Raw genomic sequence first — 24,289 nt, forward strand, 5'->3', positions numbered from 1 at the left:
AAGACATTTATTCATTGCACTGTAATAAAAATATATGTATGCAACCTCAGTTGCATTTATTGGTCCAACATTTCATTTATTTTGTGTAAACATCACCTGAAATCATAGAGCTTAATTGCAATTTACAACAAAGTGGCAAATTATGCATAGAAATTACACAAATCTGCTGTGTTTTGTGTGGTAAATGCACTTCTGGCATATAAATCATATCAAAACTCAAATCGAAAACAAAAGGCATTTCAAAAGACATTGTAGTTTTAAAAACTGAAACTAAAATTCACTTTAAAACTTTTCATGAGTAAAAATACTTAACTTTTCTTTGGGCTTTGCTTGTAAACATTAGCAAGGAAGGCACTACTGTTAATGTCTCACAGGCACGCTGGCTGTTCTGGTGTCAGAACAAGTCCTGCGTGTGAACGGAGGTAGTGACATTAGCTCCTCCACATCAAAAAACTAACCCTCACATTGACATTTCCCTGCTGACAAAAATAAAACTCCAGCACCAGTGTTGCAGCATTATTTAGTGAAGTAGTGTCCAAAGCATATTTATTGTATTGTTTATTATTAGCTTCTCAGATTCCAGACGAGACATGAAGTCTGACAGGTTTCTCTTCTTACAACAAAAGACGGTCAATGAATGAAAGTTGTTTCGTCTAATGTTTATAGAGGTACTGTGTATCAATTAACTAATGATTATATTGATGCATTTGTACCTTTGGGGAATTCTCAAAAATGTATTTTCATATCAGTAAATAGGTAGTGAAACGTTACTGATTCGTGCAATTAAATATCCTGTAAAAACAGATGTGAACACCGAAAACTGTGACCTTTCTGCCAGGAATTTCAACCTGGTTATCCAGTTTCAGCGTTTATTTACGAGGACAATATCAAAACTAGGTTTTTCGCCAACATGACTGAGAACTAAATTCTCTGTTTGAAAAACTGATGTAGAGAATGTTAGCATCTTCATGTTGGAATCCTGAGTATTTAGTGATTGCTTTGTTGAATGGGGTTTCAAATATGTACTCTGTCTTCCAGCGCCTTCAGCTCAGCCTCCACCTGATCTGGAAGGTCGGCTCCGACTTGTTGAGTGAAATAGGCTCTCAACTCCTTTGTTTCCTTCTGCCAGAAAGGTGTGGGAACGTCGAACAGGGCGCCCATATCCACGTTGCTCAGACCCTCAGTGTTGATGGCGCCATCTTCTGGCAGCCAGCCAATAATGCTCTTTTTGGCTGCTTCGTCTTCCCTCCCCTGGCTGCAACGCTTGAAGATCCACTCCAGGACTCGAGCGTTTTCGCCGAATCCGGGCCAAAGGAAGGCGCCGGTGTCGGGATCCTTTCTGAACCAGTTGACGTGGAAGATCTTGGGCAGTTGGGTGGGGGCTTTTCGGTTTTCCATGCTCAGCCAGTGAGCGAGGTAATCGCCAAAGTTGTAACCGAAGAAGGGCCGCATGGCAAACGGGTCATGCATGATCACCTTGCCTGAAGATTAAAAAAAAAAAAAAAGGGTTTTCCTTGTGATAAACAATAGCGTGAATAACATCTTTACCTAGTCATCTACTAAACCCCCCTAGTCTAAATTATCAAAAAGTGTTCAGGATGGAAGGAAATCAGGTTCGAGTTTGTACCTTTATGCTCAGCAGCTGCTGTGGCCTCAGACCTCATGGCAGCACCCACGAAGACTCCGTGTTTCCAGTTGAAAGACTCATAGACCAAAGGGACTCCTGACAACAGTAACATTGGGGTTTTGTTTTTTTTACATAATTTAACTCTTTAAGTTAAAAACCAAAAATCACAGATTATTGCATGAGGGTTGGATTTGAGCCAAATCATTTCCACGCAACTTGAAAGATAAAGTATGTGTCAACCAAAGTAATTTACCAAAGTTGTATACTAAGGAAATTACGACATTTAATCCCACTAATGGAGATGATGTTTATGTCTGTACAGACGATCGGCTGCCTCACACTATTTGTAGTCGATCCATCTGTAGCTGCTTGTTGGAAAAAGGCAGCTATTAGCTAATTACCGCTGCTTTGCGTCATTTCAGTTCTGCAAACATACCAAGGGAACGTGATGTTTTTTTGTAGTTTGTGTGGATGCCGACTTCAAACGTCATAGCTCGAACATGTAATATGTTGTGAAATAAAACACACACTGTACTTATTGTATTAATGCCTCTACTGTATTTCTTTATGGCTATAGAACACTTTCATGCACAGCATTTCAACAGATGAACTAAAATTGCATCTTGACTTCCTTACCTGTTCTCTGCGTGAGACGTACTTGACCTGATTTATCTTACTTCCCTCCATGCAAGTTTCCGATTACTAAACTGACAACTAAAAGCGATACATCAGCAAAGATCCAGTTCTTGAGAAAGTGCTGATAATATCTGTGATCATTTAAGACAAATTCTGTGGTGAGCAAATAAAAGAAAGCAGCACAAACCTTCTGGACGCCTGCCACCAAAGATTATGGCATCGATGGGAACGCCCTCCTCGCTCTCCCACTTAGGGTCAATGATTGGACACTGACCGGCTGGGGCACAGAAGCGGGAATTGGGATGGGCACATGGAGTGGAGCTTCCTATTGACAAAGAGGAAACAACGGTTTGTTCTAACTTTGTAAACATCTAGATCGTGGTTCATAACTGGAACATCTGCGAGAAGAGAAAACTAGATTTGTGTCTCAGGATACTGACACCCCCACCACTGGCAGATGACAGCTACATGCTCAAATATCTGTAGTTTTAATGTACCACTAGATGACACAAAACACACTACAGCTGGTTAGATTACACCTCATCAGTTGGCTTGAATTATTCAGCAAGCAGGGATGAGTGATACTGACTAGTTTCTGTTATGAATGTATTCTCTTTTCTATTCTTACAGTTGAATGTTTAAGCTTCCAAGTATCTCCAGAGTAGTGTGACGATCTGAGGCCGTTTTTCAGTCGTCAGAGTGAAGTTTTAGATGTCTTGTGACCAACAGGTGAATAAAAAATGATTACCTACAGTACATAGACTCTAGAATTTTAATTTTTGTTGTTCAGTGTTTGTACGTTGAGGTGAACTTTATTGGTTCTAAATGGCCTGTAGGTATGCGTGTTCGTGTGAGTGGTTGTATGTGGTTCTGCAAAACTCTGGTGACGCATCCAGAGTACTCCACCTCTCGCACACCCGTGACTCGCAAAGCAGCTACAGCAGAGATGATGACAGTAGTCTTTTCTTACAAGAAAATGGATGGATAGGTGTTTTGGGGTTTCTTTGGTAACGGGGCCTATTATATCCAGAGTTGGAGGGGAGATCATTTGGAAATAAAGACAGGATTAGTAAAATAATTTTTACAATAGTCGTTGCATATGTACGTTTTGCAGCCTGTTAAAGGCAAAACCTTTTTCAGTAGTACTGTGAGATACGAGTGACTCAACATAACAGTTTTTTGAGATACGACTCGTCACTCTGTCCATATTTTTTATTTATTGAGACGAGTGAAAATCCACGTTATGAGTCGTGTTTCAGCACACCACCACTAGCTGGTGGATGGGTACAACATCAGCCGAGACCGCATCTCGTTCTTTCCCACACATGATCCGCAGAGTAAAGATGTAGCACATGTGTGTTCGTGACTTCTGTGTTTCTTTTCATCATCCATCCGTTTTCTTCCACTTTGTGGGTCGCGGGGGTTCCTGGAGCAAGAGCTGGGGGACGTTCCGGATGAATCGGGGACTATATTATTGTTTAATTAACTTGAATATAATTAATTACGCACCGATAAAGTATGCATGTATGTCGGTTGATAACTTTTTTAAAATATAATTTACGCATTTTGGGGCATTTCTACAAGGCTGGAATGGGTTTAAATTATTTCAGTTATTTTAAATGGGGAAATTTTGTTTGAGGCACGAGAAGATTGACTTACAAACTCAGTCATAGAACAAATTAAACTCGTGCCTCCAGGTATTACTGCATATTATGGTATTAACATTTGCATTAGTACAATAAACCCTCAACTAGCCCACTTGTTAAAGTTTGGTACCCTGTGTGGCCCACCAGACAAAATTGTGCCACCCCAGCTCTGCACTGAAGTCTTCATAAACCCTCCACAGGCCTCTTGGAGGTTACCTTGCTTCCAAGCTTTGCCGTGCCAATCTGTGAGAGTGATCCCGGCTGCTGGGGGGTCGAGGCCCTCCCACCACACACCTCCATCGCTGGTCTCACCAACATTAGTGAACACAGTGTTTCTGGCAATAGTAGTCATGGCATAAGGGTTGGTTTTGTCTGAGGTTCCAGGCGCAACACCGAAGAATCCATTCTCTGGGTTGATGGCTCTCAGTTTACCTTCAGAGTCAGACAGGGGAAGAGTTCATGCTACAGCCTGATAAATTAATTACGTGTGTGTGTGTGTGTGTGTGTGTGTGTGTGTGTGCGGAAGTGAGCCTTCCTCCTCCTCACCTTGGCTGTCAAACTTCATCCATGCGATGTCATCTCCCACACACTCCACCTTCCAGCCCGGCAGGGCCGGTTTCATCATGGCCAGGTTGGTTTTCCCACAGGCGCTGGGGAAGGCCGCTGCCACGTAACGCTTCACCCCCTGGGGGTTGGTGATGCCCAGAATCTGAGGAGAGTGGAGAAGGGAAAGAAAAACTTTCATGAAGTCAACATTAAACAAAATAACATTATGTCCACTTTGGAATGAAGCAAATAAATATATTTCTATTACTTTCTATTTAATTTAATGCTCCTTAATGCTCAATGCTGCTTCACTCACCAGCATGTGTTCGGCCAGCCAGCCTTCATCCTTGGCGATTCGGGAGGCAATCCGAAGGGCAAAGCACTTCTTTCCTAGAAGAGAGTTTCCTCCATAGCCGCTACCGAAGGACATGATCTGCCGGTCGTCTGGCAGGTGAGAAATCAGCACCTTGTCTGGGTTACAGGGCCACGAGTTGACTAGAGGACCTGCAGAGAAGAAAAGAGACACAAGCACAGGAAAGCATGGTGAAAAGACTTATGAAATTTAAAGTAACATAAAGCCAAGTGACAACTCGCTTCAGACTTTTGGAAATCACACCATTGAGAGGTAAAGGTCGTCCTACAGAGTGCTGACAGCGGACAAAGTCCACTCCTTCAGCCAGTTTATTCAAGACAGGAGTGCCCATGCGAGTCATGATTCCCATACTGGCTACTACATATGGAGAGTCAGTCACCTGGAAGAGAACAAAATGTTTCACTTGATGGTTAACCTAACAAAGTGATTGAGGAATATAAGTGATACAGCAGCATGGTAAATTACAACAGTAAGAATAGTTATCAGCTTTATTACTTTATTGCAAATTGTGTTCTGAGTATCGAGTTTGAAGGAGCACAGGCAGGTACCTGGACGCCATATTTAGACAGACTGGAGCCAACAGGACCCATACTGAAAGGAATTACGTACATAGTCCGACCTAGAGAGGGAAAAGAAGCAAAAACTTTACATTAATGCCTTTTGTTTTCTACTTAACATTAAAATATTTGTAATGTTGGACATACCACTGCATCTTCTAATATAAAAGTGACAACACACACACACACTCCTGATGCGATTTATTTTCGTTCTCCGTTTAAAAATTGTTCACAATTGAATAATAATTTTATTATTGAATTTTTGCAATATAAATATCCCTGGGCTCTTTTAAGAGAGGTCTGTCGTGTCTTCAAGACAACCTAAAGGTGTTTGGTTGTCCGCTGATGTTCAAGTGCAGGAAATCAAACATCACAGAATCTCTTGCTCACCTGTTTTTGCGGTAACGGTTGGTTACTGTTCAGACAGAGAGAAGCTGATAACACCAACACTTCCTATATTTCCAACTACGTACCTGCCATGCATCCGGGGAAACGCTCCTGTCTGGCTCTCTGCCAGTCGGACTCGTTCATCCAGCTGCCCAGTTGGCTCTTCACCCCTGCAGCGGGGATGGGGATGGTGTCCCTCTGGTTCTTGGTCACAATGACAGTCTTGCTCTCCACCCGAGCCACATCCTTTGGGTCTGTGCGCGCCAACCAACTAAATAAAACAAACAAACAGCAGGAATCAGCATGAAATAAAAAACTGATCATCTTCAGAAGAGATTAAGAGCATTGATACCAGTGCATCACTGAATGCATGCGGTTGTGGAACAACTTACCAGTTCTCGTATTTGGGGAGCCTCTTGACCATCCCTTCCTTCTCCAGACCTGCCAGAATGCTGGCCGTTTCCTGCGGCGTTCCGGTCACCACATGAACATTGCTTGGCTTGCACTCATCCACTGCTCTCTTAACAAATTCCGCCACCACTGGAGGAAGTGAGCGGACGGAGGCCAGGGGTCGAACCCCAACATTCACAGCTCCATGTCTGGAAGAGTACAACCATTCTTAGAATTACTTTTTATTCCTTTATTTGCCACCAGATGAAATTAGAACTACACTGATGGACCATTTTTGAAATGCTTTGACACAAAAGTAACGCAAAATTAAACTGCTACTGAAGCAGCTGTCACTCCAGAAGGAACTTGATTTTTTTAGTAGCCTTATGACGCAATTCACATTTACCAACCATCTCTGCAAAGTCACTAAAGTCACAAGTTATTTTCCATTCCACAGTGTGAAGTGCATTCAAGTTCACAGGTCTTTTCCTGAAGGATCCTGAAGTAACGCAAGATAAAAAACAAACAAACCACAATTTAATAAGGCATAAAACGTCTCCACAGAAATCCATGCAGGGAGTGAACTTATTGTTTGTTAACCACGTCAGTACCACAAACTGAAGCTACTGTGAAGGTAGCAGCCACGCAAGCTGTTCACACACAAGCCTGCGGTCTGATGGTCCTCCTGTCGCTCAAAAGCAATGGTCCAAAAATAAATAGTGCGACTGTGGGGTTTATTTTCCTTTTGTCTCTGCGAAATGTGAATAACATGCAAGTCCCTTTGCATAAAAGCATCTGCTAAATGATTAATGTAAACGTTGATAACCTCTTTATATAAATCCTGTCAAACCAGAAGTCCAGGTAGATTGTGATTACAGTGTAAATAAAATTCACTCCCAAGTGGTTTAAAAGAAATTTCCACCATATTCTGGACCCACATTCTGATTGGGAATAGACGTTACACACCTCTACTTTGTGTTTCCGAAACAGCAACATGTGCATTTCTGATCAAATCGCACGAGTTGCAGTCATGCAGAGAGACAGCAAAGGTAACTTTTAACTGAGGACAACCTGATGCCTCTGGGTCCAAACTGCCTCTAACAGGTGAACTGTACACTCGAGCTGTTTAAACATTTATGTGGGAGTAATGAATGCATGAATGAATAATTAATAGTTTCTGTTGTTCCTCCACTATAGATCTGGATGTTAAAACATGTAAGTCATTGGAATCATCTACAGTCAGTCTAAACCACATAGAAACTTCTCTGAGTAACCAGGAGCAGAAATGCTTCCTTATTTGATGACGAGCAGCCTGAACACGACCTGTAGACATTCCTCAGGGCGGAAAATGTATTCACAATTAATAGTGACACATGAAAACAATATAACAAGAGACGGATAGCGATGAGTCACAGCAACCCTTCTCATAAAAGTGACAACTTTCTGTAAGCGGACGCATCGGGTATCTGTGACGGAAATTAAAATGTTGTTCTAGTCAGTCTGGTTTAGACAAATGCAGGACTAGAAACCTAGTAGTGGTTTTTCACAGCATGGAATTTGTGACAAGTCATTTTGAAGACATTATTTGCTGAACAAACGCTGAAGTGTGAATTTACCTAAAACAACAACTGACACACTTCTGTGATATTCAATGACCAAGTCTCATTAAACAATGTCTCCTGCACGACCTGGAGTAAACCTTGGGATGATTTTTGAGGATTATTCCTGAATTGCTATGCCCGGTTTGGGAACGCAAATAGAAAGTCTGAGAAAGTCAATTATCACTTTGCAAGCAGAAGCACGGGTGGACTGGATGAGCAGCATTGTCTTCCCGTCATTGCACAAAAATGCTACAATTTTCTTTAATTATGACCCTTCCCCCCTTTTTTTTTTCCTCTCTCTGAAGTCATTCTGTTTCTCAGGCCTTTGTCTGTCCATTCTTCAACCCGTCCCCCAGCTATCCATGAGGACAAGCCTGCCTTCAGCTGACAACCTTGACATAGAGCTGCACCAAATCTGACTACCCAGCAGCACAGGAACACCACGATCCACATGGTGTGTAATGCTTCAAATAAGGGTCATAACATTACAGATTAAAAAAAAAAAAGGTAGAGGAATTGTTGCAGGATCCATTCCCTATTCCTTATCTATTCTCCCTTCTGAACACACCTCCGAAAGAGCAAACCAATCGGTGCAATCCACAGTCCTACACGCCTACACCCGTCCTCCAATGGATCCTGGTCAATACCCTCATCAGGGTAATGTGTACACCAAGCAGGCCCAGGACAAAGTAGGACAGGGATCATGTGGTGACACTCCTCCCCTACGAGAAGATGGTGAGGACAGCAATGTGGAAAATGTCCCAGGGCTCTCGCAAATTTTAGAAAATTGCAATTAGTGCCACGAGTCATTGTGCCACTCAATTCACATGCTTCTCTTAAGATATCACTCACATGCAACGCGTAAAACACAAAAAGCTCACACACAAACAGGACGCTCACAGTGACCCCACAGTAGACTCAATAGTCTTCAGTTTGTCTGCCTCACAAAAAAAGTGATCATTCTTTTTTTTTTTATAAAGGAAGGTTCATTTTAAATAGGAAGGAGTCACCAAAAGGTTTTCTGTGGATGGAAAAAAAAATGTTTTCAGGCTAAATCAATGAGCATAATTCTTAGTTTAACTAATGAAGAGACATCAAAGTAAATTAACACTGACTTTACACTTAGAAATTCATAATTATATATATATATATATATATACATACAGGTACACACACAATATATATATATATTTCGGCTAATTACATAAAAACAGGCTAAAGGTAGAGATATTTATTAAACACAGTTAGCTTCTAGTTTTGACAGGAACATCAGATTGTAAAGAGAAACAATATGAACAAACATACTGAGGAAAAAAAAAACACGTTTTCATTAATAAAAGTCACAATTACTTACTTTCTTATGACTCGAAGCAAAAGGCACGCCATCTTGGGTGTAAAAACTAAAACTTTGTGTTATAAAAGTCAAGTTTGGGCAGCCTCATGAAGCTAGGAGCGGAGCGGAGCGGATCGGGGGTGCGTTCGGCTACAGCTGGCTCCTATCTGCTCTCAGGGGACCTTTGCACTTTGCTCATCGTGGCTTTGATGTCACCAGCAAACACACGGTGCCGAGCGCAGCGTCCAGCACATTCGCTTCACAAAGTCCCCTCAGAAAAAGAGGACAGTGGACACCGGTTCATCTCCCGGTGGGCTTTCACGAGGAAGAGGAGGCGCCTTCCGATTTAAATATCCGGTTGGAGTTTGTGCTCGTCGGGTTTTTTTTAATTTTTTTTTATTTATATAACACAGCGACCATCTAGGTTGACACTGCCGAGTAGTTCAAGTTTTCCGAGTTTGTCGTCATCACGTACTTTAACACTGATCATAAAACCTGTTGAACCGAAACCCGGAAAGACGAGCTCCAGTATGTAGAAGTTACCGATAACCTACTATGGTGAAGCCAATGTGCAGTCTACTCCTCCTGTGATTGGTTAACAATTTTGTTCTTGTCGGATCCTCAATGGCCTTCATGGTTAAACCAGGACCACCCAATTAACAGGCACTGACCAATCACAGAAGGAATAGGGCGGGTCTTCCCTTCACCGTAGTACGAGTCAAACAAGTCTACAAATAAACGTCATAAAAACTGGAAGAAGACTACTCAAATGAACACCATCAAAGTAGACAAGTCACAGTATAACAACAATATGTACACAAATATAGTTTAAAGTCAATACAAAGATAGATAGATAGATAGATAGATAGATAGATAGATAGATAGATAGATAGATAGATAGATAGATAGATAGATAGATAGATAGATAGATAGATAGATAGATAGATAGATAGATAGATAGATAGATACTGTATTGATACCCATAGGGAAATTATTAATCTACTCTAGCACACTGGTGAGAATATGTAAAAAAAAAGCAGATATTATTATAGATCCAGATAATATGGTGGATTTCTGATAGAGGAAATTTCATTAAATGAATGTCGTCAAAGTCAAAACTAGCACCAAGGCAGTCAAAATATTATCCTGACCAACTTGCATAGGTCAAAGATCAAAGCAAGTGCTCTGACCTACTGTCATTGATCAAAGCACTGGCTTTCATCTATGGTCTTTTTCACATTTGCCTTCTTCCCTCGTCTTTCTATCTTGTCCGGTTCCTGAGTGTACAAAAGTTGAAATTTGACCTTGACCTTTTTTTTTCAAGGTCAAGGTCATCATCTCATTTTCATCCCCTTTGCCACATGGGTAATGTGCGTTTTGATTCATCTTTCTATCTGCAATGGGTGCGAAGATATTTGGTGGAGTAACGAATGGACAAATAGACAAACGCACGAATACTGACAATTACTGACAATGATTTCTGCTGAGTCAATCTATTGACCGCCTTCATGGCCCCTATAAGACCCTCTGACTCACAAACTCCATACCGATAACAGCCATTACTGCACCCTGAGCGTCAGTGAGTTTAACCAACAGAGATCAATACTAGTTAACGGTACTGTATTAAGCTGATTATTCTCTCTACTTTGACATTATACACGCTACTGTGCACTTAGAATATGCAGACCTTGATAGTGATAATGGAGGTTGGCTAAAATACTTCTTCTCTGTGGTTATTCTTTAATCACCATTGTTCCCCTCAGATATGATGTCTTAACAATAAAAAGCATTGTTACTTCCCTCAGTTACATTTACTTTACCTGTATATAATTATCTTTACTTTAATAGAGCATGTAAAATGATAATTCACCTAATCTAACCTGAGTCATGTCAGAACAAAAGCGGACTATCTTTCGCACTAAAAGGCAGACTCCCACAATGTTGCACATACCAACACCAAATACAATGGCTACATGGCAAAGATGTTCTTACCAAGGATTAGTATGGCAGTGATTTTTTTCTATAATGAATATTGAATTGTGGTGTATTCCCAGATGTACTAAGATATAATACAAAATTCCTTTTTTAACATGACATGCAAGGAAATTTGAAAGCATCATGTATTCAACAAGTTGCCCTTTAATGAGGAAAAGTTGTGGAAAATTACGTCCTCAGAGCATCCAAGGAGGTCACAGATGTCAATAAGTAATACAGATAAATAATTTATCGATATAATGTTAACAGTAGTCGATTAAGATAGGAAACCTTACATTAGAAACTGTTTAAATATAACCACTCGTTGGAGACTAGAGATTGGCCCTAGCTTTTCTTTTTACAGTGCTACGAAGATGAGAATGACAAAATGCTGAAATGTTGTCTGCTTTTAAATATGTAACCCTGTGTATTGTCTGAGCTACAGATTATTTGTCACAACCATGTGTAAATTATGAACAGCTCACAGTGTATTATTTTACTCTCTGGTGCTGCTGATTCACATATACAGTACTATATTAACTGAGACTTGAGTGTTGAACATGCTTATGTCATGACAGACAGTACAAGAATGTTGACCTTGTGTCAGGAAGGGTTAATCAAACTGGTTTGATAGATGGAATCTTGTTCCAATAAGACCAGAAATACGACTATCCTGTCCTCAGTGTACTGGATGATAAACTTTTAGGTCAATCTTCCGGAACCACAGCACCCTGTCACAGATAAACAGATTAGTGTATTAGAGTTGTTTTAAACAGTGTTGGTTGTCTAGAGCAAGAGAAATATAATATATTTCATCGGTTCATCCACTGATTGTTTTATTAATTTACCAATGTTGACCAATGTCAATGTTTGAATGACTAGTTCTTGAGACCTTTGGTTGTTTACTTGATAATGTTAATTAAAGGAGTAAATCCTCATATTGTGGGAGGCTGTTAGTGTCAAGAATAAAATGTCTTCTGATTAATTATTCGTTTTAAGCAGTCCAGTGAGTCCTTGCCTCCCTTCTATGTCTGAGAGAAATATAAATGTAGATATGTGATTTCTGACACCTTAGGCTACATAACCTAATGTCATAATCATCACTATTACAACACTGATAAGCCTGTTTTGTGAGTGAAATGGTTTTACTTTCAGGCATGATCCTGTGTATGTATCTGGATTTTAAATAGCAAATTTCCTGTTAATGTCTCTGGGAATGACCTTAAATTTAAATTGTAAATAGTGGGGAGGGGTTGTTGTTTTTTTAATGCTTCTTATATTTTTATTCCTCATTGCTTCCTGCCACATTTTAATGCACCCGACACCGCGTCAGATTCCTTGTGTGGTAAACTTTGCTGTACCGGGCAATAAACTATTTTCTGATTCTGATTCTGATTCTGAACTGGGAGGGGGGCCTGCCATACACATGTACGTGTACAACCTGACAGTGAGGGGGGGAAGTAAAGGGGTGTGGTTAGGCTGAATATGCTGCATACTCCAGATGAAGATTAGTCTAGAATGTCATGTTAAACTTCAGCCCCTCTGTCTCATATTCTCTGATAGCGCCTGCAACCATCTAAACACATGAGATCACACATACTGGATAAATGAATACGTACCACAAGGTTATGAAGAGAAAAAAGACAAAAACGAAAAAGCCTTGGCATCTAAAGTAAATTGTACATCTTCTATTTAGATGTTTCCATCTGGTTTAACAGTCTATAGCTAAGCATTCTAAAATGTCTAAATAGTGCATGTACAAAATATCATGATTTTAAAACCAGCTGTGTGATTTTAATATGTCTATTAGTGTTATACCCTCGAATAACAGTGACTTCAATGTTCAAATTAAGTCTTTACAAACTGGGAACAAAAACAGAATTCTCATTTCCCATAAATGACACAACTTAATCAAGCAATTGAATAAAAAGTATCATAATAAAACTTATGAAGACACATTCTACTGTCGTGAAGTTGTCATCACTGTGTTCAGATACGTGACCTTTGTCTGAACGCTTTCCCAATAGCTTTCATGACGTAAATCGCACACCAACTTTTCATCACTTATCCAATCAAATAAAAGAATCAATAACTGCTCAGACTGTAAACATGCGCACTCTTTGCCCTTGGGATCAAACTTCTTGTGAAACCTCAAGCCTGAGGAGTGACGCATTATTATTATTTTTTTTAATTTTAGAAACTTTATTAGTCTCCAGACGGGGAAATTCTTTTTACACTTGACACACACAGGCCAGAGAGTGCACACGCAGAGGTACACACACACACACACACACACACACACACACACACACACACACACACACACACACACACACACACACACACACACACACACACACACACACACACACACACACACACACACACACACACACACACACACACACACACACACAAAGACTCTATAGACATGCAAGTAAATGGAGAGATGGTGAAATGATGGGTAGCCACACGGCAGCGCCCCAGGAGCAGCCTGTGGGGTTCGGTGCAACGCTCAAGGGCACATTGGTAGTGCTACGGAGGTGAACTGGCACCTCTGCAGCAACCAGTTCACACTGGACTTGAACTGACCATCCTCTGACCCCCAAGCCCCCATGTGGACAGTTACTGCCGCTACACACCACAGACGTTCACCTATTGCACAGATCCATGATCAAAACTCCTCCTTCTATCTAGTTATGGTTTTGATTTATGACATTATAGGAAGGTTTTTAATTAAATCTGTGTGTATTCTAGCTACCACATGATGCAATTTGAGGGCTTACTTGATTTAATCTGGTATAACACACACCATGTTGGCATGGTGATATAACGTAATAGTGCAGGTGACATGGTGTTTACAATGAGAGGCTTTGAGGTCCTTTCTCTTCATTGTATCTGTTTAATGTTTTAACTTGACCAGGGCGACACCGGCTGCTCCTGATGAAAGAGCAGCATGTACAACCGATCATGCATGTCTCAGTAGCTGTCACGTAACTGACGGAGGGGACCCAAAAGCACAACAGGAGAGCAAACTCCAAATCCATACATAATTTCAAAAGCAAAGTTTACAAAACCAGGTAATCAGTCTAAACAAGCAAAAACAGGATCCATAAGTCAGGTAGTATCAGTACACAGCAGTCAAAAAGAGAACAGGAATGCTGGAGAGTTGGATTAAAACTAACAACCTGTCTGAACAGAGACAGGGCTGAACAGAGGTTATGTAGTTTTGGGACTGAATGGGAGTTAGTTAGCAAGTGGCTGAGACAACACGGGTGATGGGAATGGACTTGATTGAGTGCAGGGAGGTGGAGATGACTCCAAAAGGAAAGATTTTAATACTGTACAGGAAAACACTCAAAAGAATAGAGTAAAAGAATTGTCAGTAGTCATGACAGTCGCAGACACAGACTGACCTCAAAAATGCTCTGTAGGGGTCTTTTCTTAGAGCGCATGCTTCACTTGTGTGCTGCCCCAGGTTCAATCTCAGACACAAGCCAGTATCAATTACAGGCTGGTCCCAAGCCCGGACAAATGCAGAGGGGAGCAGTAGAAAGGGCATCCTGCATAAAAATTTTTTCCAAACAAATATGAGTGTTAATCTAAAATGGAGAAAGGATGACAAGCTGAAGGGAAGTTATATAGTATTTTCTTGTTTGTACAGGATTATCAGATTGTCAGGTGAAGATTTGTCTCCATGTACCTTTTGTATTAAAATTTTTGTTCATGCCAAGAAAAAAGTTACAAGAATGACTTCTTCATCTGTAAATTGTTTGTTCTTGAAATAAAACAGAAAAATACCACTCCTTTTTCAAAGTTAAATTAAATTATATATGCAGTATTTAGCAATATCTGTCAAGGATGATAAAGGGTTCATATATGACTTTATTATTTAGATTTAGAAAAATACTTTTATGAAATTCAATATCACACATACTTTAGAAAGGGACTGAACAAAGGCCCAAAAATAATAGCCCTATAAATATGACAAGGTTACAAGATTTGTAATAGTTAACCAGTGATAGCTGGTGGAATGGATTATTATTGAGATTCTTAGAAAATCGCATGCTTTTGTGAAAAGTAGCTTCTTACACATGCCGTTAAAAAATCCATTTATTTTTCTGTCCTGTATTTTTATCATAGTCCTGCTGACAATCCAACCAACAAATCAATGGAATTGAGTAAACATCCAACCTTAAAGATAAAGAAGACATTCTTGTGTGCATGTGATCATTTGGAAAAACAGCACCACCTAGTGGACACAATCAGAACTCAAAAAGTCGGTAATGAGAATACAATACTGTATACAGCAGGGGTGTCAAACTCATTTTCAGCGAGGGCCACATCAGCATCATGGCTGTCCTCAAAGGGCCAGATGTAACTTATAAATGTAACTTAATATAACTCAGTATATTGTAAAATAAATATAACTACTGCTTAATGTTATGAAACCCTCAGAACTCCATCAATGACGGACTAAACTATCTAATGAATAAAGAAAAATAACATCACAAGTGAGGATATTAACTTTGTTCAAAACGTTTTTTCAGATTTAGAATGGGCTTAATAACTGCATTGTGGGAAATGTAGTTTCTGTTCAAAGCACACTATTGACCTATTTCTTTTTAGACGCTCTTGACCTCTTTATGCTCTCTAGGACCACATAAAATGATGAGGCAAGCCACATTTGGACCCCGGGGCCTTGAGTTTGACACATGCGGTAAACAGCACATGTACAGGATAGATGGATGGATGGATGGATGGATGGATGGATGGATGGATGGATGGATGGATGGATGGATGGATGGATGGATGGATGGATGGATGGATGGATGGATGGATGGACGGACGGACGGACGGAAGGACAGGTAGATAGATAGATAGATAGATAGATAGATAGATAGATAGATAGATAGATAGATAGATAGATAGATAGATAGATAGATAGATAGATAGATAGATAGATAGATAGATAGATAGATAGATAGATAGATAGATAGATAGATAGATAGATAGATAGATAGATAGATGGGTGGACGGACGGACAGACAGACAGATAAATGATCTAAAATATCAAAGATAGTTTGTTATTTCACATTCACATTTTGTGTTCTACATATTTTGGTATGTGTTAATTCGTAGATCTGACGCTATATCCGTGGCAATGTGTGTTTTGAATATACTGCGGTAGTTTACTTAAAAATAAAATGCCTCTTGTCATGAAAAATAAACGGCAAAGCTTCCTCCGAACTACATGTCCCATAATGCATCAGGACATTCGCGAGTGGGAAAGTACGGAAACATAAAAAATACTTTCATTATCGCTTTTTCCGCGGAGTAACTCTACGCGTCGTGTTTGTCTTCCCGGCGTCTAATTGCTCTGGTAAAGGTTATTGTTTCACTACTATCTGTTACTGCTTTGCTGACATTTCGAAGCTTTTATAAACGTAATTAAAGCTTGTTTTTCAATCTCCAGTTACGACATGACTTCTCTGGGTATTGAAGGGTCGAAGAAACAGGTGAGTGTGCTAGCATGATCAATACTCTCAATGTCCGCCTCCATTGTGTTTTATTAGTTATGCTAACAGGTGAGCATGTGTTCAGATAAAGGTTGGTTTGTTTAGGAGATTCCAGGTCAATTAACCCTGTTAGGGTGCATGAACAGGAGTGGTATAATAGTATTGACAGACAGTGTTTTCATAAGGTTAAACACGTTAATCTCTACATTTTAGGTGGAAGATTTCTGCCAAAATCTCACCACTGAGGTAATTGAAGCAGTAGTTTCAAACTTTCCTCCAATCTTCAGCTGTTCACCTTAATAAGAACAGGTTTCATTGTTATTATGCTCTTAACGCCAGGCAGAAGAACTGGTCACAAAATTCTTCCCTCAGAAGATTGAAGACCTGCAGGCGCTCTTGAAGGTACAGTATAAGAGATGTTAAGGTTTTCACTCCAGAACTACACTGCCTACATATCTGTTGTGATAATTAGATCATTATCTGCTTCTACGATACATCTGATCTGGAAAACTTGTCGGTGTCTGAAAAGGTCGTTGTAAGTAACGTTGTGACTTTCACTTTCTGTTAGACGTATTTCAGGGATGATGATATTGCATCCTTGAAAGCACCTTTGGACATCCCAATACCAGACCCAGCTAAAGAGGAGGCCAAACGCAAGAAGAAAGAAGAGGTATGTCTCTGTCTCTGTTGGTCTGAGGCTTTTATCTAAAAATCTGATGTAATTCTTGATCAAAAACATCATACAGTCAAGCATTGAAAGATATAAACATTTCTGACAGTACAGCATTGACTCAAGTGTTTGTTGTTATCTATAATTTTAGAAAGTTATAACCAAATTATAAAAATCACCTGTGACTCAGAGGTTTAATGGAATCTTAACATTGTATTAAAGATGTAATACATTTCACAGCAAGGATTCGTCTGCATTTTTCTAATCATTACTTTTGAAAATCTCTGCTTAATGTTTCTCAATTGGAAGCCTCAGCCATCATTTATATTTAGTATTTAATAAAATATCAAGACACAATAGTTCTTTGTTACTATGACAACCAATCATTGTGTAATTTCCAAAGACTGTTTCACAAATTGTCTGTGAGCGGTCTTATTATTCTGGATGAGCATTAACAGCATATAAATAGACATTATGATGTGTTTAGTTTGCAAGAAAACATCCTTTATCACCCTTTGTTTTTCACCTTCCATATACAGTACAGATGTTTGCTTTATTAATGCTACTGCCGTCATGATATGACAACTAAAAATAATAAGAATAATCTGGGAATAAATTTGAGATAGTGGGTGAGAAAACTGTTTACAAGATGCAGACACGGCTGGGTGTGGATTTTATTCCTATACAATAGGGGAAAGTACATCATTTGAAATCTTCATAAAATCTGCCTTTAAATTTAAAAAAAAATGTTATAAAGATAAATGTTAACATGCTGCCTTCTGTTGCAGAAAGAGGGGAAAGATAAGAACAAGGATAAGGACAGTGATAAAGAAGAGGAAGAGTCAGGTAACGAGCAGACTGGATGATCAATAATGAAGCGTCTGATTGACTTTTTGGAAGAAATGAGATGACTCCATGCAGTCATCTTGTTGTCAGACATCGTACAGAGCAGTCACTTAATCAAATGTTGATGTAGTGATTTTATAAAATAAAACACTTCTGTATCAAACCAGCTCCTCCAGAAATGGTTGGTTTGTGATCCATTTGCCAACAACCAAAATCCAACTGTAACTGAAGAGTCAGCAAATGAATTCATATAAAAAGGAAATCTTGGAATCTCTTGGAAAGCAGTCCGGGTGAAGCCGAGCAGTGAGCTGTTCCAAAGATTCCTGACTGTGTTCTTTCTACCAGGGCCCCCATGTGGTCCCATCTGCATCAACGAGCGAGTGGAGTGCCTGCTGCAATGTGTGAAGCCTGAGATCCAGACACTGAAGGAGAAGCTCAACATGGTCGGTCAATTATTCTAAATTAGTCCATTTTCTAGCAAGAAAACCAGTGTGTTTGGTTGAAATTTTATTTAGTGGGGCAAGTCTAACAAAAATACCTTTGTGTGATCGGACAGGAGCTCACAAAGAAATCTCTGAGAGATGAACTCTATTTCCAGCATTATTTAGGTGCTTTAAATGGGGCTGCGTTGGAATTTTGAATTTGTAATGCTAGACAACAAATGTTCACAGAGACAATTTATTCATATTAACTTTATAATATTCTGCAATCAGTTATAATTCCAAGTCTCCTGCCAGGTGACCATGTGGGTGCAGCTCCAAATCCCTAAGATTGAAGATGGTAACAACTTCGGAGTGGCTGTACAGGTTGGCAAAATGCTGATCATTTGATGAGTCAGTAGAATGAACCCTTTGTCTTGTGGGAAAGGTTTCATGTCTTTATTTTTGTGCTACAGGAGAAAGTGTTTGAGCTGATGACCAACACACGGACCAAGATTGAAGGATTCCAAACACAGATCTCAAAGTAAGATCCCACACCAAGGCAATTAGCTTGAATTGTGTTTTTATTTCAATGCAAACAAATGAGGAGGTCACTTACGGTCTTTCTTTAGTACTGACATATTTGACCATATCCCTGTACTTATCCACTCTGGTTTTGTTAGTTTGATGAGTTCTGTTCATAAGACAGTACCGAGTTAGTATTCTGGTTACGTTATGCTATGTTAGCTTATCATTTAAACACAATCCTTTAGCTGTCATTTGTATAATTGGCTATGCTGTCTTTCCGAATCATAAACAGAATGCTAATTATTGTATGTGGTTTCTCAGATATTAAAATCACAGCTATAGTTCTAATACTTTCTGGTGCTCCAGAAGAATTTATAGATGGTCAGGTTAATGTGATCCGATTGACAACTCATTTCCATCCTTTCTTTGGTCAGATATTACAGTGAGAGAGGTGACGCTGTGGCCAAAGCTGCCAAACAAAGCCATGTGGTCAGTAGCTCATGTTTTTGTACTTGAGTTTTAATAGTCACACTCTTTAGTGATGCCATCGGATGAGATTACAGTATCATCAAAAGTCTGTTTAGAATATATGGTGTAGAGCTCTGCAGAAGTCCTTGCTGTGTCTCGCCTGCAAGTTCTGAGTATGAACTGTGTGTTGTGTTGCTTTCTGCTGCAGGGAGACTACCGACAGCTGGTTCATGAATTGGACCAGAACCAGTACTATGAGCTCCGTCTTGTGGTTCTGGACATCTGTAACACATATGTAAGACATTTTCATCTTTTCCTGGCCGTTAGTTATATTTTAGGTCCAGAAAGATCTGAAAATGTAGGATTCAAACTGTATAAAAATGCCAAAGTACTGTCTATAAATTCATATCAAACTCCCTGTACGATTGTTGTAATTATACAGCGTGTTCTGAATAAAGAGCACACACAAATCCATGATATATTCTAGCCATGTCCCAGCATTAGGGACGGTGTCTAAATTGAATCCATTTCTTCTCAATAGGAGGGTAATTAAACTAGTTAATGTGCTTGTGTTAAACTGATTGGCGCTCCATCAGCAATCCATTAATCACTGTTTGTCTCCTTCCTCTGGCGATTGTCCCTTTATGTTTGGTGCCTTTAATGAACGAGGCAGTGCAGGTGATGATGAAAGGAGTTGTTTGACTCAAATAACTGCTCTGGATCAGAATGTGTCTGTTTAATTACTGCCTCTAACCTTTCCGTCTCTCAGATGCTTTCCTTCTTGCTAATATCTTAATTTCCTCTCTCCAGGCTGTGCTGTTCGACATCATTAACAAGAACTATGACAAGATTAAGAAGCCCAGAGGAGATGGCAAAGCTCTCATCTACTGAGTTTCACTTTCGCACCTTCTGAGTTACAAGCAGTTTAGAATTACACTCATATACCCAAACACCTACTCTGACAAAAAAAAGTCTTCCTTTTCTTGCATTACTTTTTTTGTTCAAATTCCAAAATAAAGCAACACGAGACAGGAAATTTCATCTGCACTTCTTTTACCTGAAAGTGAATTTATATTGTATTTTTATGCTAATAAAATCCTTCAATATAAGTTACCTGGATGTTCACATTTTATAGTCTTTTCCCTGGATTGTTAATCCCTGTCTGAGGTGGTTAAAAGCTCCTCTCCTGGTGGACCAGGACAGCTCCAGCTTGGCTTGAGTCTGTACCATCCCTGGTAGAGTCCTCGCCATCCCAGGTAGCCCAGAGCTCCCCCTAGCTGCTGGGAGGGGAGTTTGGGGAAGTATGCGAGCAAACACAGCAGCAGGAACATCCAAACAGCAAGTAGCAACACACAGAGAAGAAAGATGAACCTTAACGGGGAACTTGGCTGCTTCTGCAAAGGCTTCGATTGAGATTGATCCACCTGAGGGCTGAAAGCTGACATTTCCTCCACCAGCACCAGGCAACACAGACAGAGGATGAGGACGTCCTGGGACATTTCGTAACCTCGCCACACCATATTGGCTTTGAGGCAGGAGGCCTTGGTGTGGTCTTCGTGCAGGAGCAGTAGGGGCTGTGCTATCGAGGAGGTACCTTGAATGTCCTTGGTGGGAGTGACTGGTTCATAACATGTCCCTGCAGCATCCTCCAGCAGGCCCAGGAGACGCTGACAGCCCCACCAGAGCAAACCCACGACACCCAGTCGAGAGAGGTGACGCAGGGAGAGAGAGGGGGGGTGATGGGCTGAGATGGAGAGGAGAAGGATGAAAGAGCCTGTGAAGGTGCAGGTCCAACCCCAGGTGGACTTCAGAAACTTCCTTTAAGATCATTTAAAAGGAGAAATATCAGCCAAAACAGTAAGTTTTTTAATCCACCAGCACAGACCATAATCACACTTATTATCACTATGATCCCTGTAGATTTATTGGTGATGCTAATTATCAGCATCACTGGTCCACCGCCGTGCTGCTCTGTAGGTAAGGTGCTCTCTTCAGAAGTAACTTCATTCTCCCTCTCCCAGACAGAAAGCTGAGCCAATGGCCTGAGGGGAGACTGTGTTGGCTCATTGCTCTACAGAACAGCATCCCAAAATATTTACTACATATTGGTAATAACAGTTCAGTAAAATGTAATATGTAAATTTTGGCTTTAGCATTTGGAATCTCCTGCTAAAGAAAGCCTGAAGGCTGGATCACATTCAGGGAGCTGAATGATTTTAAGATTAGGTACACGAAAAACTGTGTGTTTTGTGTTAAAAACCAAGCAGAACAAAACAAAAATACATATTTTATATAAAATTAGTTTGTTATCTGTTAATGCTGATACAGAGTGATCGACCGGTTGGGTTGCCACCCAACCGGTCGAGGTGGATGACCGCCCTCCAGAGTCTGGGTCCTGCCCGGAGTTTCTTCCTCAATGAGGGAGTTTTTCCCCACCACTGTCGCTTATGCTTGCTCTGGAGGGTTCTGTTGGGTTCTGTTGCCTATTGGATATGATAGGATGGCGGTGCGTGCACACGCAGCGGCTCCTCTCTCCTCCTAGGGTGGTTCTTTCGTGTTTTTTACTGCCTGTGGGACTGAGAGGACCGTAATTTCATCTGTGCTGTATGTTGTGCATATATGGAACATTTGACAATTAAGTTTATTATGACTATGACTATGAATGACCTTAAAGACAATTATTCAAAGAGCATGCTGTCAGACTGGCGAGAGCAGATAGGGAGCTCTGAGCATCAGCTGTAACGTTAAGAGCACAAACACACCATGCACACTCCTGGGCTCTCACCTGTACAGGTAGTGGTTACTGTTGGCGAAGATGCTGTACTTTGACACCCAGAAACTCATCACAGGTCCAAACAGAAGCAACCCAGACAGAAACAGGTGGAAATGTCTTCTGACCAGGCTGCTCCCAAAAACTCTGGCCAGTAAGTTTGTCACAAACACCAGGACAGCATCCAGGAGCCCCAGGATAAATTTTCCCGGGACGATGAGCTCTGCAGCCACCCTGTATACCGTCTCCACGTTGATCTCTTGTGGGAAGCCATTCAAGGAATTCTCAGTCTTCAGATCCATGTGAATTTATGCTGTTCTTCTTCTTCTTGAGGTTTTTTGTAGTTGCAAATTTAACTTTTGGTCCTTTGGTCCAATTTGAGCCCTGTCATGGAGGCCACCCCACGCTTTTTGTCAACAGGCACATCAGTTCTGCTCTGGAAGCCTTTCAATCTAATCTCTGTCAGGCATGCAGGACAACACATGGTTTATAAAAATACAACCCCTCCAAAGCCCTCCCCCTCCACAGCAGACACAGTGTCGAACATTGTATTAGTTGCTGCCATCACTGATCCCATTATTCTTGAAATAATGACCTAACTCATGGTGAATTTGATTCCATCATGTAACAGCTCTACATACAAACCCTGAAACCAATGTGACGGCGTCAAACACGCACTTTGTGACCAAAACTACTGAATGAAGCAACATTTACCATCAAAAAACTTCTCCGTACCTACAAAAAGACCTAACCTTTGCTAAACCAATCATCTGGCCCCTTCTTTGGTTCTCTTGTAGACTCTCCATACTTACCATAGATATCGGAGCCAAAACTAATTTAAGTGATAAACTGTTGCCAGCCTGCTTTTGGCGTCCTGAACAGCTGCAAATCACAGCGCTTTCAGCCTTTTTTTATTCCCAGGCCCACTCCTCTGGCCCGAGCCTCTTCAAACTATTCAGCTGCAAGAGCCAAATTGAATAAATTTAGTCTCTCCATGGGACCTTTCCGCTATAAAATAAACTGAAAGTGTTTTTGCAAGCGAGGACATCCAGTCACACCACTTCTAGACTCAAAATAGACATACCACTCAATATAGACATACCATGTCTGCAAAGCTGGGTTTTTTAAAAATTTGACATAGTTCTTCCAAAGTCATACAAATGAAGATTTTTCTTGGATGCTTTTATTTTATGTTGTTGAATAGATAGATATATGTTGTGTCTACTTGACGATGGATAATAAAGCATTTTGGATTATTTTCATTATGTCGTTGAAACAGCATGGTCTCAACGACATAATGAAACCATGTCGTTGAAATTGCACTGGAAATAATTTATTATAACTGAGGGTTTTTTTAATTTTTATAAGGGTCTAATTTTCACTGAGCAGGAACACTAGGTGTGAAAACATACATGTCAAAGAACCGTTTGCTAAATTTAGTCTTCTTATTGCATTGTTGTCATTACGATGACCTTCAGGGTTCTGCGGACACTAATTGTTTCCTGCCCCTTTAGTGCCACTGATCACTGCACCACAGCAGTTATACTTCCCCATATTGAATTTTCCACACAAAGAAACTAAATGAAAATGATTCAGTAGTCCAGAGTATCATGTGACATTTGTGTAAGCAGAAATGAGCACTTGTCTCCATTTAGCTCCAAGTGTTGTCTCTATGCCCACCTCCTGTTTAAAGCCTGAAGGAGTGCATTTAAAAGCACAGCAGCAACAGATCCTCAGTACAATGCATTTGCTCATGGTGATACATTTAAATGAATAATTCACACACACCCAAAAATAGTTTTATCTGTAGTTCTGATCATCCTTATAGATTGTTTGCTCACAAGTTCTGTGAATCATGTTGAATTAAATGGATCATAATTTACAGAGGGAGGAATTGGTGATTTCTTCATGTGCTCTTTGGTACTTCAAGAATCTTAAAGGGCATCTTACTCCAGTCCATTCCAGAGAAGGCAGACATCTCGTTTCATGAACATCAAAA

General features: G+C 40.3%; 3 protein-coding genes across 3 annotated transcripts; 1 reads left to right on the forward strand and 2 right to left on the reverse strand.

Annotated features, from left to right (window-relative positions):
* Positions 1-4: 4 nt before the first annotated feature.
* pck2 (phosphoenolpyruvate carboxykinase 2 (mitochondrial)) lies at positions 5-9,546 on the reverse strand. The gene is made up of 11 exons (XM_068343948.1): positions 9,118-9,546; positions 6,165-6,371; positions 5,859-6,043; positions 5,377-5,447; positions 5,072-5,207; positions 4,772-4,959; positions 4,456-4,618; positions 4,126-4,341; positions 2,451-2,588; positions 1,628-1,723; positions 5-1,481 (listed from the first exon to the last, which is right to left on the reverse strand). The coding sequence occupies exons 1-11, from the start codon at positions 9,147-9,149 to the stop codon at positions 1,015-1,017; spliced, it is 1,899 nt and encodes a 632-aa protein (XP_068200049.1). The 5' UTR covers positions 9,150-9,546; the 3' UTR covers positions 5-1,014.
* A 6,818-nt stretch (positions 9,547-16,364) lies between these two features.
* Positions 16,365-20,569, forward strand: psme1 (proteasome activator subunit 1). Its single transcript, XM_068343828.1, has 12 exons — positions 16,365-16,453; positions 16,547-16,589; positions 16,803-16,835; positions 16,929-16,991; positions 17,158-17,259; positions 18,048-18,105; positions 18,451-18,548; positions 18,843-18,911; positions 19,001-19,068; positions 19,487-19,541; positions 19,729-19,815; positions 20,331-20,569. The coding sequence occupies exons 2-12, from the start codon at positions 16,554-16,556 to the stop codon at positions 20,409-20,411; spliced, it is 750 nt and encodes a 249-aa protein (XP_068199929.1). The 5' UTR covers positions 16,365-16,453; positions 16,547-16,553; the 3' UTR covers positions 20,412-20,569.
* A 59-nt stretch (positions 20,570-20,628) lies between these two features.
* On the reverse strand, positions 20,629-22,726 carry fitm1 (fat storage inducing transmembrane protein 1). The gene is made up of 2 exons (XM_068343827.1): positions 22,306-22,726; positions 20,629-21,338 (listed from the first exon to the last, which is right to left on the reverse strand). Exons 1-2 carry the CDS (start codon positions 22,590-22,592, stop codon positions 20,672-20,674), a joined length of 954 nt encoding a protein of 317 aa, XP_068199928.1. The 5' UTR covers positions 22,593-22,726; the 3' UTR covers positions 20,629-20,671.
* Positions 22,727-24,289: the final 1,563 nt, after the last annotated feature.

This window comes from Antennarius striatus, chromosome 20 (genome assembly GCF_040054535.1).
Source record: "Antennarius striatus isolate MH-2024 chromosome 20, ASM4005453v1, whole genome shotgun sequence".
Classification (NCBI taxonomy): Eukaryota; Metazoa; Chordata; class Actinopteri; order Lophiiformes; family Antennariidae; genus Antennarius; species Antennarius striatus.

What these genes read in the sequence shown, in the direction of transcription:
- psme1 (XM_068343828.1), top strand. Translation starts at nt 16,554, where the DNA reads ATGACTTCTCTGGGTATTGAAGGGTCGAAGAAACAG. An exon ending in ACCTGCAGGCGCTCTTGAAG is followed by an intron (nt 16,992 to 17,157) that starts GTACAGTATAAG and finishes ACTTTCTGTTAG; the next exon opens with ACGTATTTCAGGGATGATGA. An exon ending in TGAAGGAGAAGCTCAACATG is followed by an intron (nt 18,549 to 18,842) that starts GTCGGTCAATTA and finishes GTCTCCTGCCAG; the next exon opens with GTGACCATGTGGGTGCAGCT.
- fitm1 (XM_068343827.1), bottom strand. Translation starts at nt 22,592, where the DNA reads ATGGATCTGAAGACTGAGAATTCCTTGAATGGCTTCCCACAAGAGATC. An exon ending in AGTAACCACTACCTGTACAG is followed by an intron (nt 21,339 to 22,305) that starts GTGAGAGCCCAG and finishes ATGATCTTAAAG; the next exon opens with GAAGTTTCTGAAGTCCACCT.
- pck2 (XM_068343948.1), bottom strand. Translation starts at nt 9,149, where the DNA reads ATGGCGTGCCTTTTGCTTCGAGTCATAAGAAA. An exon ending in TTGCTTCGAGTCATAAGAAA is followed by an intron (nt 6,372 to 9,117) that starts GTAAGTAATTGT and finishes GTACTCTTCCAG; the next exon opens with ACATGGAGCTGTGAATGTTG. An exon ending in TGGTGGCAGGCGTCCAGAAG is followed by an intron (nt 1,724 to 2,450) that starts GTTTGTGCTGCT and finishes TACTGTTGTCAG; the next exon opens with GAGTCCCTTTGGTCTATGAG.